The following is an 18,908-nucleotide window of genomic DNA, read 5'->3' as shown; positions in this document are numbered from 1 at the left end:
AATTGGGGGATAGTCTGTGTTGGTACGTGTGAGAGAGATCCACCTTTCCAAGTTGTTGGGGTTCATCTCATACTTCTGAAGGTTTGAGGGTGCTGCCTGTTCCATACCCCCCCTACTCCTCATCTAGCCTTTTAGGGGTACAAACAATAGTAATTGGGGCCTAGTGTGGTTGTGTACGTGCGAGATACATACACTTTTTTTGATCATATTTCCTATTCCGCTATTCAATAAAAACCTTTGAGGATCAATTGAATTGCGGGATAGTCTGTGTCGGTACGTGTGAGAGAGATCCACCTTTCCAAGTTGTTGGGGTTCATCTCATACTTCTGAAGGTTTGAGGGTGCTGCCTGTTCCATACTCCCCCTACTCCTCATCTAGCCTTTTAGGGGTACAAACAATAGTAATTGGGGCCTAGTGTGGTTGTGTACGTGCGAGATACATACACTTTTTTTGATCATATTTCCTATTCCGCTATTCAATAAAAACCTTTGAGGATCAATTGAATTGCGGGATAGTCTGTGTCGGTACGTGTGAGAGAGATCCACCTTTCCAAGTTGTTGGGGTTCATCTCATACTTCTGAAGGTTTGAGGGTGCTGCCTGTTCCATACTCCCCCTACTCCTCATCTAGCCTTTTAGGGGTACAAACAATAGTAATTGGGGCCTAGTGTGGTTGTGTACGTGCGAGATACATACACTTTTTTTGATCATATTTCCTATTCCGCTATTCAATAAAAACCTTTGAGGATCAATTGAATTGCGGGATAGTCTGTGTCGGTACGTGTGAGAGAGATCCACCTTTCCAAGTTGTTGGGGTTCATCTCATACTTCTGAAGGTTTGAGGGTGCTGCCTGTTCCATACCCCCCCTACTCCTCATCTAGCCTTTTAGGGGTACAAACAATAGTAATTGGGGCCTAGTGTGGTTGTGTACGTGCGAGATACATACACTTTTTTTGATCATATTTCCTATTCCGCTATTCAATAAAAACCTTTGAGGATCAATTGAATTGCGGGATAGTCTGTGTCGGTACGTGTGAGAGAGATCCACCTTTCCAAGTTGTTGGGGTTCATCTCATACTTCTGAAGGTTTGAGGGTGCTGCCTGTTCCATACTCCCCCTACTCCTCATCTAGCCTTTTAGGGGTACAAACAATAGTAATTGGAGCCTAGTGTGGTTGTGTACGTGTGATATACATACACTTTTTTTGGATCATATTTTCTATTCCGCTATTTAATCAAAAACCTTTGGGGATCAGTTAAATTGGGGGATAGTCTGTGTTGGTACGTGTGAGAGAGATCCACCTTTCCAAGTTGTTGGGGTTCATCTCATACTTCTGAAGGTTTGAGGGTGCTGCCTGTTCCATACCCCCCCTACTCCTCATCTAGCCTTTTAGGGGTACAAACAATAGTAATTGGGGCCTAGTGTGGTTGTGTACGTGCGAGATACATACACTTTTTTTGATCATATTTCCTATTCCGCTATTCAATAAAAACCTTTGAGGATCAATTGAATTGCGGGATAGTCTGTGTCGGTACGTGTGAGAGAGATCCACCTTTCCAAGTTGTTGGGGTTCATCTCATACTTCTGAAGGTTTGAGGGTGCTGCCTGTTCCATACTCCCCCTACTCCTCATCTAGCCTTTTAGGGGTACAAACAATAGTAATTGGGGCCTAGTGTGGTTGTGTACGTGCGAGATACATACACTTTTTTTGATCATATTTCCTATTCCGCTATTCAATAAAAACCTTTGAGGATCAATTGAATTGCGGGATAGTCTGTGTCGGTACGTGTGAGAGAGATCCACCTTTCCAAGTTGTTGGGGTTCATCTCATACTTCTGAAGGTTTGAGGGTGCTGCCTGTTCCATACCCCCCCCTACTCCTCATCTAGCCTTTTAGGGGTACAAACAATAGTAATTGGGGCCTAGTGTGGTTGTGTACGTGCGAGATACATACACTTTTTTTGATCATATTTCCTATTCCGCTATTCAATAAAAACCTTTGAGGATCAATTGAATTGCGGGATAGTCTGTGTCGGTACGTGTGAGAGAGATCCACCTTTCCAAGTTGTTGGGGTTCATCTCATACTTCTGAAGGTTTGAGGGTGCTGCCTGTTCCATACTCCCCCTACTCCTCATCTAGCCTTTTAGGGGTACAAACAATAGTAATTGGGGCCTAGTGTGGTTGTGTACGTGTGATATACATACACTTTTTTTGGATCATATTTTCTATTCCGCTATTCAATAAAAACCTTTCTAGGGCAAGATCTTAAATTACAGAAATATGAGGAGACCGTCAAATAAGGGCCGTGGCCTGGGTCGTGGTGCTGCTGGTAGAGCTCCTGTTGCAAGGAGAGGACATGGTCGATCTGTGCCAGCTACACGCACAAGTGAAACACCTTCCTCAAGTGTGAGTAGGCGACAGAACCTGCATCAGTATTTGGTAGGGCATCAAACGCCCCTAGAAGTGATGAGGCCAGAACAAGTTGAGGTGATAGTAGATTGGTTTGCTGCTGACAGTGCCTCCAGTTCCTTCACATTGTCTCCCACCCAGTCTACTGCAGAAAGGTCAGAGTTGGCACCTGCAGCCAATGTCCAACCGTCTTTCACCTCACCCCCTTGCAAATCAGGCCAGCAGTCTGAGCCCCAAGCCATACAGCAGTCTCTTATTCTTTTTGAGGACTCTGTCAGCAGGGTTTCCCAGGGCCATCCACCTAGCCCTGCCCCAGAAGTGGAAGAGATTGAGTGCAGCGATGCCCAACCACTTATTTCTCAAGATGAGTACATGCAAGGATCATCGCAGCACGTCTCCGATGATGACGAAACGCAGGTGCCAACTGCTGCGGCGTTCAGCATTGTGGAGACCGACAAGGAGGGCAGGGGTGAAGACTGGGTGGAAGATGATGTGGAGGACGATGAGGTCCTCGACCCCACATGGAATGAACGTCATGCAGGTGACCTGAGTAGTTTGGAGGAAGAGGCGGTGGTCGCACAGAGCCACCAGCACAGCAGAAGAGGGAGCAGGGTGCAGAAGCGGAGCGGCCGTGCCCTAGACACTACGCCCGCTACTGCCCAACGCAGCAAGGGAACGAGCGCACCAAAGTCAGCTCAAAGGAGTTCTCTAGCGTGGAAGTTCTTTAGAAAATGTGCTGATGACAGGACACGAGTGGTTTGCACCCTGTGCAATCAGAGCTTGAAGCGAGGCATGAACCTTCTCAACCTGAGCACAACCTGCATGATCAGGCATCTAAGTGCAAAGCACGAGCTGCAGTGGAGTACACACCTTCAAAACCAAGAAACGTCTCTGGCTCATCCTGCTTCCTCTTCTGCTGCAGTCTCGGCCGCTCCAGCCACATCTGTAGTGATACCGGCACCTGCCACCCCGCAAACAGACGATCTGTCAGCAACACCACCACCTGGGTCACCAACAACCATCTCCACAATGTCCCGTGGAAGCGTTCAGCTTTCCATCTCCCAAACACTTGAGAGGAAGAGGAAGTACCCCCCTACCCACCCGCGATCCCTGGCCCTGAATGCCAGCATTTCAAAATTATTGGCCTTTGAAATGCTGTCATTCCGTCTGGTGGAGACGCACAGTTTTAAAAACCTTATGTCGGTGGCTGTCCCACAGTACGTCGTGCCCAGCCGCCACTACTTTTCCAGGCAAGCCATCCCTTCCCTGCACAACCAAGTGGGGGAAAATATCAGGTGTGCACTGCGCAACGCCATCTGTGCCAAGGTCCACCTAACTACGGATACGTGGACCAGTAAGCACGGTCAGGGGCGTTATATCTCCCTAACGGCACACTGGGTAAATGCAGTGGCGGATGGGCCTGAGGCGGATAGCAATTTGGCGCATGTCCTTCCACCACCGAGGATTGCAGGGCGCTTCAGTTTGCCTCCTGTTCGTAACTCCTCCTACTCCGCTTCCTCATCCTCTACCGCCTCCTCATCCGGACAGCGTAACACCTTCACCACCAACTTCAGCACGGCCAGGGGTAAACGACAGCAGGCAGTTTTACAACTTGCCTGTTTGGGGGACAAACCACACACCGCGCAGGAGTTGTGGAGGAGCATGGAACAGCAGACAAATGAGTGGTTGCTGCCAGCGAGCCTCAAGCCCGGCCTGGTGGTGTGTGATAACGGGCGAAATCTCATAGCAGCTCTGGGCCTAGCCGGTTTGACGCACATCCCTTGCCTGGCGCATGTGCTGAATTTGGTGGTGCAGAGGTTCCTTAAAAACTACCCCGATATGTCAGAGCTGCTGCAGAAAGTGCGGGCCGTTTGTGCGCACTTTCGGCGTTCTCACCCTGCTGCTGCTCGCCTGGCAGCGCTGCAGCGTAACTTCGGCCTTCCCGCTCACCGCCTCATATGTGACGTGCCCACAAGGTGGAACTCCACCTTGCACATGCTGGAAAGACTGTGCGAGCAGCAGCAGGCCATAGTGGAGTTTCAGCTGCAGCACGCACGCGTGAGTCGCTCTGCGGAACAGCACCACTCCACCACCAATAACTGGGCCTCCATGCGAGACCTGTGTGCCTTGTTGCGCTGTTTTGAGTACTCCACCAACATGGCCAGTGGCAATGACGCCGTTCTCAGCTTAACTATCCCACTTCTATGCCTCCTTGAAAAAACAATTCGGGCGATGATGGAAGAGGATGTGGCACAGGATGAGGAGGAGGAGGAGGATGAAGAGGTAACATTTCCAAGGCTTTCAGGGCAGTCATTCGCAAGGGGCTCCGAGGGTGGGTTCCTGCACACGCAAACGCCAGGGACGCAATTGTCCAGCAGGGGCACAGTTCTGGAGGATGAGGAGGATGAGGAGGAGGAGGAGCTGGAGGAGGAGATGGAACCATGTTCACAGCAGGGTGGCACCCAGGCCAGCTCATGGCCATCACTGGTGCGTGGCTGGGGGGATACAGAGGACACGGACGATACACCTCCCACAGAGGACAGCCTTTCGTCGCCTCTGGGCAGCCTGGCACACATGAGCGATTACATGCTGCAGTGTCTCCACAACGACCGCCGAGTTGCCCACATTCTAACTTGTGCTGATTACTGGGTGGCCACGCTGCTGGATCCCCGTTACAAGGACAACGTACCGTCCTTAATTCACTCACTGGAGCGCGATCGCAAGATGCGCGAGTACAAGCGCACGCTGGTAGACGCCATGCTGCTGGCATTCCCATCTGACAGCGGGGCCACAGTGGAAGCACAAGGCAGAGGAGGAGGAGGAGGAGGTCGCCAACGCAACCAGGGCACCGCCAGCACCTCAGAAGGCAGGGTTAGCATGGCCGAAATGTGGAAAAGCTTTGTCAGCACGCCACAACAAACAGCAGCACCAGCAGCTCAGATGGAACGTCTTAGCAGGAGGCAGCATTTTACCAACATGGTGGAGCAGTATGTGTGCACACGCCTACATGTAGTGAATGACGGGTCTGCCCCCTTCAACTTCTGGGTCTCCAAATTGGGCACATGGCCTGAGCTTGCCCTTTACGCCTTGGAGGTGCTGGCGTGCCCTGCAGCCAGTGTATTATCTGAACGGGTATTTAGCACGGCTGGGGGCGTTATAACAGACAAGCGCAGCCACCTGTCCAGAGACAATGTGGACAAGCTCACGTTCATTAAAATGAACCAGGCATGGATCCCACGGGACTTTTCCGTACCTTATGCAGAATAGCAATGGATACCGACCTTACCCACCCATTGTTCCATTTTTGCTCTTTCTCACTCTTTTGGGGTGTACCCTCATTTAAAATTTTTGAAAAGAAGCAGTGTTGGCTACCTCGTCCTCCTCCTCAGGGCCAGATTAATGTAGGGGCTATTGGAGCTGCAGCTCCAGGCCCCTACCTTTTATATAGGCCCCGGGTTGGCCATATTCACTGTTACCGCTCTTCTGTCACTTGTAAACACAGAAGTCTGGCTTCTATGCTCGCTTCCCCAGGCAGCACCCTCAGAACCTCCCCACACAGCGTGAAGGCCGGACAAGGAGGGACAGTTGGCGATGCATGGATGTGTTTATGGGCTTCAGAGACAGCATCCCATGTTGAATTAGGCATGCATGGCTGCACCCTTCCTCCTCTGGGTGCATGGCAAGGCACGGCCCTTAAGGCCCTTCAAAATCCTCAGCACCAAGCCCATGATGCTGTTAATCCGGCCCTGGTCCTCCTCCACCGCCGCTTCCACCTACACCGCCCATAGGTGTGCGCAGCCTATTGCATTAAGGTGTGCACCCCAAAGTTGAAATACACATGCATGTGTTTGCCAGCAGGGAGAGTAATGTATCGGAGCCATGTACCTGTAGGCAAGGAGAAATAGAGCAGAGCAGGTCCCAGGGAGATCTTTCCCATCTCCTCACTGGCAATGCTATGTGCCCTAGGTGATTAGGGTGTGCCCAGGCACACCCAGCACACCCTGTGCGCACGCCTATGTCACCGCCACATCCACCACCACCTCAACCTCCCTCCTACTCCATATGGGCCTCGTCCTTCAGAGATGAAGAAGAACATTGTTTTATTTTTCTGTTTTTTTTTTGTTGTTTTAAGTTATTTCCCTATCCACATTTGTTTGCAGAGCACTTGCCATGCTCTTAATTACGTTTTGCTGCCATTTGCAGCACTCTAGCCCTTTCCTTTGGTGTTTTAGAGCCATTTTAGTGCCTTAAAGTTCGGGTCCCCATTGACTTCAATGGGGTTCGGTGTCCGGGAAAAGTTCGGTAAAAGTCCGGGACACGGACCCGGACTTTTTTTTAAAGTTCGGCCGAACCCGTCGAACACGGACATCTAGGTGTTCGCTCAACCCTAGTTATTACCTGACATTCACATAGCTTTACTCTGAAGGATTCCACATTCAGCATAACTCCGTAGGCAATAAGAGAACGTTGAGATGTGTCCTTCCTCAACTCAACATTTCACTCTGTGAATCAGCTCAGACCAGATAAGATTTCCCCAAAACTGCATTCAGTTTCTCATTCATATTGGTGTAATAGAAACCTTCTCTGCCTTGTAAAAAACCAAGATCTCACTACTGAGTTCTGTTTCCCTCCACTTGGCGACAAACTTTCTGTATCTCACGCTTGTTGCCTGACGGTGTGATCACCAAACAATGCAACTGTTGTAGAACTCTGACTTAGTATATCCCTGAAAATTTCAATAAAGATTTCTTATTTACAAAAAACTATAAGTAAGGTTAATTGTAGCACATTAATAAATTGTGAAAAATGCCTAAAACAGAAAAATACACTGCTGCTTGTGTAAGGTGGCCTATGCATACTGTCTCCATTCAGAGACTAACGTTATACTTTGCTATACATGCATATAGCTTCCTACAAACATTCATGTCTATGGCAGCCGAGCACATCACCAGGAGCTACCGGGCATCAAAATACACCAATGTGTCATAGTTTATGTGACATTGCTGACAAGCAGCTGTTAGAAAATAACAATATTACCAAATAACTCTCAGTGGATCATATTGTTGTTTATTACAGACAGAAAGTATGTATATCTACATATAGAGTGGAGAAAATGTGTCTGCTCACATGCCTGTACAGACATGAAATGAACTGAGCATGCTCTAACTCCGGAGACTCCCTTTGCTGCCTTCACTCTCTCATTCATTTGCTGTGAGTGAAGATTGCTCTGCCACTGTATAAAGGACTAAAGCCTGTTCATCGTATAAAACAACTTGCTACCAGTAATGGGAGGCTTAGGGATTTCTCACTTTTTCATTTCATTGGCCCATAGAGAGTAGAGAGTCTGAGAATGTTGAGCTTTCTCTTTCCTCATTGTAAGGAGAAGTGAGTCAGATCAGTTCATATGAACCTGCTGTAGAGCTGTGTTCAGCCGCTCACACATTAGTACAGTGCACAGCTCCTCCACCTTGTAAGCACTAAGGTCTTTGTGTTGTGTTGACTTTCCTTCCACTCGGTGAGAACATTTCTGTATCTGACTCTTTCTGGCTGCCGAAGTGTGACGGTATACCAGTGTGAGCTGCACAGTGGTAGAACTGTGGCATTACATTATTATTATACAGGATTTATATAGCGGCAACAGTTTGTGCAGCGCTTTACAACATGAGGGCAGAAAGTACAGTTCAATACAATTCAATACAGGACAAATCAGAGGGCCCTGCTCATTAGAGCTTACAAGCTACAAGGGAGGGTCAAGTGAAACAAAAGGCAATAACTGTGGGGGATCAGCTGATGGAGAAAATTAAAATACAGTTGCTAGATGTGGGTAGGCTTCTCTGAAGAGGAGGGTTTTCAGGGATCGTCTAAAAGCTAATAGAGTAGGAGATAATCGTACATATTGGGGTAAGGAGTTCTATATCATTGGAGAGGCTCTGGTAAAGTCCTGGAGGCAAGCATGGGAGAAGGTGACAAGGGAGCTAGAGAGAAGGAGGTCTTGAGAGGAATGAAGAGAACAATTAGGTTGGTATTTTAAGACAAGGTTAGTGATGTAGCTGGGGGATAAGTTGTGGATGGCTTTATAAGTTGCTAGCATTTTGATTTTAACTTATTTACATGACATACATATAGGTTTACAGATAGACTTTACATTCAGCATGACTTTGTAAGCAACAGGAGAAAGCCTTAAGATGTGTCTTTTCTCAACCCAACATGTCACTCTGTGACTTGGCTCAGAGCAGATAATCCTTCTACAAACCTGTAGTCAGCTTCTCAGACATGTTGATGTGATACAAACCTTCTCTGCCTCTGAGATCTCAGCACTGACTTCTGTTTCCTTCCAGAACATTTTAGGTTTAATAATTTTATGAATGGTTTATTTCTTAATTCCAGAACATTGTCTGTATCTGATGCTTTCTGACTGCCGGAGTGTGATGATATAAAAGAGCAAGCTGCACAGTGGTAGAACTGTGACATTACATTAACCTAGCTTTACCTTAAAGGATCCACATTTAACATAACTCATGACTATCTCTGACTTGTAAATACTGGGATCTTAGCATTGAGTTCTTTTTCTTTCCACTGTGCGAGAACATTTCAGCATCTGAAATGAGTCTTTTTGACTGCATGAGTGTAATGGTATAGCTGCACCGTGGTAGAGCTGTGACATTACTCTACATTCACATAGCTTTATCCTGAAGAATTCTACTTTTAGTTAAAAAAAATTTAAGTAAAGTCAATTGTAGCATGTTGCTAAATTGTGAAATGCCTGCTATTTGTGAAATTTGTAGCTTTATTTTGCTGGGTTTATGCTGTTTGGTTTATTTTGCCACACTCAGTCATGGGCTGGAAAAGTAAAGTAAGGGTTCCTTCAAATCATAGGACTTGATAAGGAAAATTTTACATTTTAATTTTAGTTTGTATGAATCTGTGTCCATTTCAAGCATCAAATATTTGTTTTATTTCCCAGTTCAATACTGAGTGTGCCAACTGAAAATTACTGAAAAACAGCAAACTCAATAAACCTGCAAATCAACGCTAAAAATTTCTGATTTGGACATTTCACAACTGGCCTTACCTACAATTTTTAGTAAATGTGAAATCCTTCAGTGTAAATTCTTTGTAAATGCACTAAATATAGCAGTTCTACAACAGTTGCATTGTTTGGCGATCGTACAGTGTCAGGCCCCAAGAGTCATTATCATAGTTTAGGTGACATTACTAACAAGTAGTTTGTGAATACAGTATTATTGTGTAATTGTCAAATGATCAGATTCCGTAAGCCCTTCATAACAGACTTAGATATAAAAGGGAGCAGAAAATGTGTCTGCTCACATGCCTGTACAGACGTGAAATGAACAGGGCATGCTCCAACTGCTGACACACCCCTAGTAACAATTGGCTGGTTTGCTTTACACTATATCTGATTTACTAACTATCATTGGTTAGTTGTTCTGAGTGGAGATATCCCCGCCCCTAGATAAAAGCCACTGTTGTAGAACTACCACACTTGGTACATTCCCGAAAATTCAATGCTAGATTTCACATTTAGTAAAAACTTTAAGTAAAGTCAATTGTCGCATGTCAATACATTTTTGAAAATGCCCAAACTAGAAATTGACACCTCTACTTGTGTAAAGGGGTGTATGCATACAAATGTAAGTCTCGGAATGCATACTGTCTGCATTCAGAAACCGATGGCTGTACACATGTTTTACTTTGCAATACCAGCATAAAGATGCCTACACCCAATCATGTTTATGGCAGCTGAGCACAGCACCAGGAGCTCCCGAGCATCAAAATACACCATTGTGTTTATTCTATAAGGTGAAATGATCCCTTATACATAGATCTGAGATTTAAACTTCTTTCATTACCCCTGACCAACACATCATTGTCATAGTTTAGGTGGCATTGCTGACAGGTAGCTGTTAGAAAATAAAAATATTAATAAATAACCGTCATGGGTCTTATTTCTTAAGCAGTTAATTACAGATGTAGATATACAGAGCACAGAAAATGTGTCTGCTCACATGCCTGTACAGACATGAAATGACATGAAATGAACTGAGCATGCTCTACCTCCAAAGACACCCCCGGCTGCCTGCGAGATGCCCTGGCTGCCTTCCTTCACTCCACCGTCACATTCCGAAAACTATTACTCAATTGTTGTGAGTGAAGATTACTGCAGAATTAACTTCTGCAGAATTGTATTTATTTTCTCATACATGTTGGAGAGATAGAAACCTTCTCTGCTTTGTATTTTTGCAATGTTGAGTTTCTTCATTCCTTATAATGAGAAGTGAGTCAGATCAGATGAACCTTCTGCAGAGCTGTATTCAGCCGCTCACAGATTAGTACGGTGCACAGCAACTCTGATCAGACCAGATGAGACTTCTGCAAAACTCTATTCAGTTTCTTATACATGTTGGTGTGATAGAAACCTTCTCTGCCTTCTCAACCTTGGTGAGAACATTTCTGTATCTGACTCTTGAAGCCTGACTGTGTGCTATCGCCAAACAAATAGAACTGTTGTAGAACTGCCATATTTAGTACATTTACAAAGATTTGACACTGAAGGATTTCACATTCACTAAAAACTTTAAGTAAAGTAAATTGTAGCATGGTAATAAATTGTGAAATGCCCAAAACAGCAATTAGTAGCTTTGATTTGCAGGTTTATGGAATTGGTAATTTACAGTTGTGGCACTCAGTCATGGGCTGGGAAATTAAAAAAATTATTTGATGCTTGAAGTGGACACAGATTCACTCAAACTGGAATGAAAATGTCAGTTTTACCTTATCAACGCCTATAATTTGAAGCGACCCTTATTTTATTTTCTTAGCCTATGATTGAGTGTGACAAGTGAAAACTATTCAAAATAAACCAAACAGCATAAATCCAGCAAATTAAAGCTGCAAATTCCACACATTACATTTCAGGCATTTCACAATTTATCAAAATGCTACAATTGACTTTACTTAATTTGTTTTTTACTAAATGTAGAATTCTTCAGGATAAAGCAATGTGAATGTCACAATTCTACCACGGTGCAGCTCGCTTTGTTATACCGTCACACTCTGGCAGTGATAGAGTCAGGCACAGAAATGTTCTCAACGAATGGAAGAAAAGTCAACACAACACAAAGAGCTCTGTGTTTACAAGGTGGAGGAGCTGTGCACTGTACTAATGTGTGAGCAGTTGAACACGGCTCATCTGATCTGATCTGACTCACTTCTCATTACAATGAGAACAATACAAGCTCTGCATTCTCGTTTTCTCGATTCTTCATCTCGTTGAAAGATTGTATTAGCATGCCTTATTATATTTCATATATATTTCAGCTTATGCCCACTTATCAATGGAATGTGGTCCCTTGCAATTACATAGTAACCAGCCAGACTAACACTCATTCATACACCCTGGACAGCAGACAGCTGTATTTTGCATTTAGACGACAAGACATTGATAGGAGTTTACATGTTAAACACTTTTCCATTCATTCATTTGGACACTTGACAAAGTTAAGTCTGCGTATAGAGATTACTGACACCACCTAAACACATTTCACAATTGCTTACATTAACACATGACAGCTGAACACAGACAGAGCGGCTCTCCCCTAAACGCAATCTCCAACACACGACACCCCACACTTACACAGGTGTATAGGGAAAACAAAAGCCTTTTCATGTAACTGTTTCTGTGAGATATGTCCTATTGTTAAATTGACTCATGAACTGTAACCAGTTTCAAGCAGTTTTTGCCACCCAAATATCCTTTAAATGTGTGAGAGAGACTTGAAATAAACAGTTGTGTCTGCACTAAGCTTGAGTGCTATGTGTCGTCACTACTCCTGGCCAGACGAGAGAAAATTCACTATCTAGGAAGGGAGATTGGGACTGAAGGGCCGTATATCATCTTGTAAATTGCCTCCTGACGAGATTTTAGCTAACAATCTCATCTTCTACTTCTGAGCTAATGAAATGAAAAAGTGAGAAATCCCAGAGACTCCCATTTCAAGTTGTGTTATACCATCTACGGGCTTTAGTCTTTTATGCAATGGCAGATTAATTTTGAGTAATTTTCACTTGTTGCGCTCAGTCATGGGCTGAGAAAATAAAATAATTATTTGATCCTTGAAGGAAAAAAAGGTTCACTCAAACTGGAATTAAAATAACACCTTTACCATATCAACTCCTATAATTTGAAGTAAACATATTCTAAAGTGCTGTGTAAACTGTTGGCGCTATATAAATCCTGCTGTGTAAACTGTTGGCGCTATATAAATCCTGTGTAATAATAATAATAACCTGTCTCTATACAAAAAGTTAATAAATTACGCCATACTTGTATAAGAAGACAGGACATTATCACATTTCCTGCTGCCCAACCCTGCACAAATCTTGTGCAATCCTTTAGAAGCTTGCATAGAAACTGCCAATTCTTTGAGTATTTTGGTGTTCAGGAGTTCCTGGTGCTGCATACAGTAGCCAATAGACATGAATGGATGTTGGCAGCTGTATGAAGGTAAGCTTTGCTGCTACTTGTGTAAAGTGGTGTATGCATACTAATATAATCTCCAATTGCTTACTGTCTGTATTTAGAAACTTACGGCTGTACACATGCTCTACTTTGCTATACCTGCGTACAGATGCCTACAACCATTCATGTCTAAGGCAGCTGAGCACATCACCAGGAGCTCCCGAGCATCAAAATACACCAATGTGTTTACACCATAAGGAGAAAAAGGTGCTCATACATAGATCTGAGATTTATAACTCTGTCATTACATGCTGACCAACAGATCATTGTCATAGTTAAGTGGCAACGCAGACAAAAAAGGAATATTAATAAATGTTAAATAGATCAAATTGCTTAAGCAGTTCGTTACAAATGTAGATATTCAGAGTGCAGAAAATGTGTCTGCTCACATGCCTGTACAGATATGAAATTAACTGAGCATGCTCTAACTCCAAAGACGCACCCGGCTGTCTTCCTTCATTCGACCGTCACATTCCGAAAATCACCACTCAATTGTTGAGTGAAAGTTACTCTGGCACTGCTAAAGACTAAAGCCTGTCGATAACACACTTAAGTTATTAGCCATAATGGGAGTCTCTGGGATTTCTCACTTTTTCATTTCATTCACTCAAAAGTAGAAGTAGAGAATGTTGAGCTTCTTTTTTTCCCATTGTAATGAGAAGTGAGTCAGATCAGATGAACCTTCTGCAGAGCTGTGTTCAACCGCTCACACATTTGTACAGTCCACAGCTCCTACACCTTGCAAACACCGAGATCTTTGTGTTGTGTTGTTGTGTTGACTTTCCTTCCACTCAGTGAGAACATTTTTGTATCTGACTCTTTCTGACTGCCGGTGTGTGACGGTATAACAGAGCGAGCTTGACCGTGGTAGAACTGTAACATTAAATGACATTCACATTGCTTTATCCCAAAGAATTCTACATTTAGTAAAAGAACTTTAGGTAAAGTCAATTTTAACATGTTGATAAATTGTGAAATACCATCTCTGACTTGTAAATACCGAGATCTTAGCATTGAGTTTTTTTTCCTTCCAGAGAACATTTCAGTATTTGACTTATTTTGACTGCCGGAGTAAAATGGTATAGCTGCAACGTGTTAGAACTTTGACATTACTCTACATTCACATAGCTTTTTCCTAAAGAATTCTACTTTTAGTAAAAAAAATGTAAGTAAAGTCAATTGTAGCATGTTGATAAATTGTGAAATGCCTGCAATTTGGGGAAATTTGCAGCTTTAATTTGCAGAGTTTTAGCTGTTTGGTTTATTTTGAATAGTTCTCACTTGTCACACTCAGTAATTTGCTGGGAGAGTAAAATAAGGGTTGCTTCAAATTATAGAGGTTGATAAGGTAAAAGTAAAATTTTAATTCCAGTTTGAGTGAATCTGTGTCTTCTTCAAGCATTGAATATGTATTTTATTTCCCAGCTCATGACTGAGTACAACGACTGAAAATGACCAAATCCATAAAGCTACTAATTTATGTTTTGAGCTTTTCTTAACTGGCTAGAATTGACTTTACCTAAAGTTTTCAGAAAATGTGAAAACCTTCAGTGTCAAATCTTTGTAAATGTACTAAATATGGCAGTTCTACAACAGTTGCATTGTTTGGCGATAGCACACAGTCAGGCTGCAAGAGTCAGATACAGAAATGTTCTCACCAAGGCAGAGAAGGTTTCTATCACAGAAACATGTATAAGAAACTGAATAGAGTTTTGCAGAAGTCTCATCTGGTCTGATCAGAGTTGCTGTGCACCGTACTAATGTGTGAGCGGCTGAACACAGCTCGGCAGAAGGTTCATCTGAACTGAACTGACTCACTTCTCATTACAAGGAAAGAAGAAACTCAACATTGCAAAAACAGATCTCAGTGCTGAGCTCTTTGTGTTTACAATACAAGCAGAGAAGGTTTCTATCTCTCCAACATGTATGAGAAAACAAATACAATTCTGCAGATGTTGGATCAGGTCTGAGCAAAAAAAAAGTGAAAAATCCCCCAGCCCCCTATTATGGGTAGTAAGTTGTGTTATACAATCGTCAGGCTGTAGTCCTTTATGCAGTGGCAGAGTAATCTTTACTCACAACAATTAATTAATAGTTTTCGGAATGTGATGGTGGAGTGAAGGAAGGCAGCCAGGGCATCTCGGAGGCAGCTGGGGGTGTCTTTGGAGGTAGAGCATGCTCAGTTCATTTCATGTCTGTACAGGCATGTGAGCAGACACATTTTCTGTGCTCTGCATATCTACATCTGTAATTAACTGCTTAAGAAATAAGACCCATGACGGTTATTTATTAATATTTTTATTTTCTAACAGCTACCTGTCAGCAATGCCACCTAAACTATGACAATAATGTGTTGGTCAGGGGTAATGAAAGAAGTTTAAATCTCAGATCTATGTATAAGGGATCATTTCACCTTATAGAATAAACACAATGGTGTATTTTGATGCTCGGGAGCTCCTGGTGCTGTGCTCAGCTGCCATAAACATCTGTATGCAGGTATTGCAAAGTAAAACATGTGTACAGCCATCGGTTTCTGAATGCAGACAGTATGCATTCCGAGACTTACATTTGTATGCATACACCACTTTACACAAGTAAAGGTGTCAATTTCTAGTTTGGGCATTTTCAAAAATGTATTGACATGCGACAATTGACTTTACTTAAAGTTTTTACTAAATGTGAAATCTTGCATTGAATTTTTGGGAATGTAGCAAGTGTGGTAGTTCTACAACAGTTGCTTTTATCTAGGGGCGGGGATATCTCCACTCAGAACTACTAACCAATGATAGTTAGTAAATCAGATATAGTGTAAAGCAAACCAGCCAATTGTTACTAGGGGTGTGTCAGCAGTTGGAGCATGCCCTGTTCATTTCAAGTCTGTACAGGCATGTGAGCAGACACATTTTCTGCTTTCTTTTATATCTACGTCTGTTATGATCGGCTTAAGCAATCTGATCATTTGACAGTTACACAATAATACTGTATTTACAAACTACTTGTTAGTAATGTCACCTAAACTATGATAATGAGTTGCTGGTCAGGGGTAATGAAAGAAGTATAAATCTCAGATTTATGTATAAGTGCTTATTCCTCGTTACACACTGGTGTATTTAATATGTTTGGAAGCCCTTAGTGCCTCCTACAACTGTCCATAGACTGGAATGGTTGTAGGCAGCTGTATATAGGGATGCGCCGTTTGGGTAAAGAGGTCCATACATACAGGCGTAAGTCTCTGAATGCACCACTTTACTGAAGTATCTATGGGCTACTGTACACAGCACCAGGAGCTCCCACATTTCAAAATACTCAAAAAAGTGTCTGTGCAAACATTAAAGAATTTATCAGGATCAGAGCGGCAGTTGGTGCTGGCACAGGTAGCAGGAAATGGGATTATGTCTTCTTATACAAGTATGGCTTAGTTTAAAACTTTTTGTATAGAGACACAGTCTATTTAAATTATCATTTTGAACAAATTACAGAATTGCTGTAAATTGCTTTAAATTATAGGAGTTAATATAAAAAAGGTATCATTTTAATCGCTTTTTAAGTGAACCTGTATTTGTTTTAAATATTTATTTTAACTTCCCAGCCCAAGATTGAGTGTGAAGTGAAAATTGCTCAAAATAAACTGAACCCATAAACCAGCAAATTTTTGCTTTGGGTATTTATCACTTTTGTTAATATGCTGCAATTGACTTTACGTATAGTATTTACTAAATGTGAAGTTTTTCATTGTAATTTTTTTGTAAATGTACTAAGTGTGGTATTTATTGACATGCTATGCTACAACTGACTTTACCTAAAGAATTTTCAGGAATGCAATAAGTTTGGTAGATCTACAATAGTTGCTTTGTTTGGTGATCAGACACCGTCAGGCAGCAAGAGTCAGATGCAAATATGTTCTCGCCAAGTGGAAGGAAACATAACTGAAGCTAAGATCTCGGTATTTACAAGTCAGAGATTGTCATGAGTTATGTTGAATGTGGAATCCTTCAGGGTAAAGTTATGTGAATGTAAAGTAATGTCACAGTTCTACCACAATGCAGCTCACACTGGTATACAATCACACTCCGGCAGTCAGAAAGAGTTAGATACAGAAATGTTCTCACCAAGTGGAAGAAAAGTCAACAAAACACAATGAGCTCGGTGTTTACAAGGCTGACTCTTTCTGACTGGCGGAGTGTGACGGTGTAACTGTGCAAGCTGCACTGTGGTAGAACCATGGCATTCACATTCAGCATGCTTTTGTAGGCAATAAGAGAACGTAGAGATGTGTCCTTCCTCAGCTCAGCATGTCACTCTATGAATCAGCTCAGATCAAATGCAACTTCTACAGAACTGTATTCAGTTCTTCATATATGTTGGTGTGATAGAAACCCCCTCTGCCTTGTAAACTCCGAGAGCTCGGCACTGAGTTCTGTTTCTTTCCACTTGGCGAGAACATTTTTGTATCTGACTCTTGCTGCCTGATGGTGTATTATTACCAGACAATGCAACTGATGTAGACCTGCCACATTTAGTAAAGTCACAAAAAAAAAATACAATGAAAAACTTCACATTTATTAAAGTCAATTGCAGCATATTAATAAAACTGTTAAATACCCAAAAGAGAAATTTGCATTTGGGTTCGGTTTATTTTGAGCATTTTTCACTTGTCACACTCACAATCTTGGGCTGAGAAATTAAAATAAATATTTGATATTTAAAACAAAGACAGGTTCGCTTAAACAGCAATTAAAATTATACCTTTTTCATATCAACTCCTATAATTTAAAGCAATTTACAGCAATTCTGTATTTGGTTCAAAATTATCATTTAAAGAGACTGTTGGGTTGATTTACTAAAACTGGAGAGTGCAAAATCTGGTGCCACTCTGCATAGACGCCAATCAACTTTCAGGTTTTATTGTCAAAGCCTAATTGACCAAGTTAAATTTAGAAGCTGATTGGCTGCCATTCACAGCTGCATCAGATTTTGCACTCTCCAGTTTTAGTAAATCAAATCATGTGTCTCTATACAAAAAGTTTTAAACTAAGCCATACTTGTATAAGAAGACATAATCCCATTTCCTGCCACCTGTGCCAGCAGCTGCCACCCGGATCCTGAGAAATTCTACTTTAATGTTTGCACAGACATTTTTTTGAGTATTTTAAGATGTGGAAACTCCTGGCGCTGTATACAGCAGCCCATAGACATGAATGGTTGTTGGTTGCTGTACGCAGGTATGCGCTGCTACTTGCATAAAATGGCAAAAATAAGTGTAAAAGAAGACAAGACATAAATACATTTTCTGCCCCCTGCACTGCCAAGTGCCACTCAAATCCCAAGAAATCCTTCTCTAAAGTTTGAATAGAAACTGACCCAATTTTGAGATTTTATGCTCTGGAGATCCTGGTGCTGTGTACAGCTTCTCATAGACAAGAATGGTTGTTGGCAGTTGCTGAAACTTCAGTAAAGTGGTGCATTCAGAGACTTACACCTGTATGTGTGGACCTCTTTACACAAACGGCACATCCTCTATATACAGCTGCCTACAACCATTCCAGTCTATGGACAGTTGTAAGAGGCACTAAGGGCTTCCAAACATCAAAAATACATCAGTGTGTAAGGGGGAATAAGCACTTATACATAAATCTGAGATTTATACTTCTTTCCTTACCCCTGACCACTATTATCATAGTTTAGGTGACATTACTAACAATTAGTTTGTAAATACAGTATTATTGTGTAACTGTCAAATGATCAGATTGCTTAAGCCGCTCATAACAGACGTAGATATAAAAGAGAGCAGAAAATGTGTCTGCTCAAATGCCTGTACAGACGTGAAATGAACAGGGCATGCTCCAACTGCTGACACACCCCCAGTACCAATTGGCTGGTTTGCTTTACACTATATCTGATTTACTAACTATCATTGGTTAGTTGTTCTGAGTGGAGATATCCCCGCCCCTAGATAAAAG

The 18,908-nt window shown here is 42.6% G+C and overlaps 1 protein-coding gene across 1 annotated transcript in view; it reads right to left on the bottom strand.

Annotated features, from left to right (window-relative positions):
* LOC309547407 (uncharacterized protein) overlaps positions 1-18,023 on the bottom strand; it is a 38,388-nt gene extending 20,365 nt beyond the window's left edge. The window contains exon 1 of the mRNA XM_082247249.1: positions 17,991-18,023. Coding sequence (XP_082103375.1) covers positions 17,991-18,014 — 24 coding nt within the window. The 5' untranslated portion in view covers positions 18,015-18,023. The remainder of the gene's footprint in view (positions 1-17,990) is intronic.
* Between the last annotated feature and the right edge of the window lie 885 nt (positions 18,024-18,908).

Source organism: Pelophylax lessonae, assembly GCF_965119305.1.
Source record: "Pelophylax lessonae genome assembly, chromosome: 2".
In the NCBI taxonomy this organism is placed as follows: domain Eukaryota; kingdom Metazoa; phylum Chordata; class Amphibia; order Anura; family Ranidae; genus Pelophylax; species Pelophylax lessonae.
Note: the sequence above shows the minus strand (reverse complement) of the source record. Positions and strands in the feature narration are given on the sequence as shown.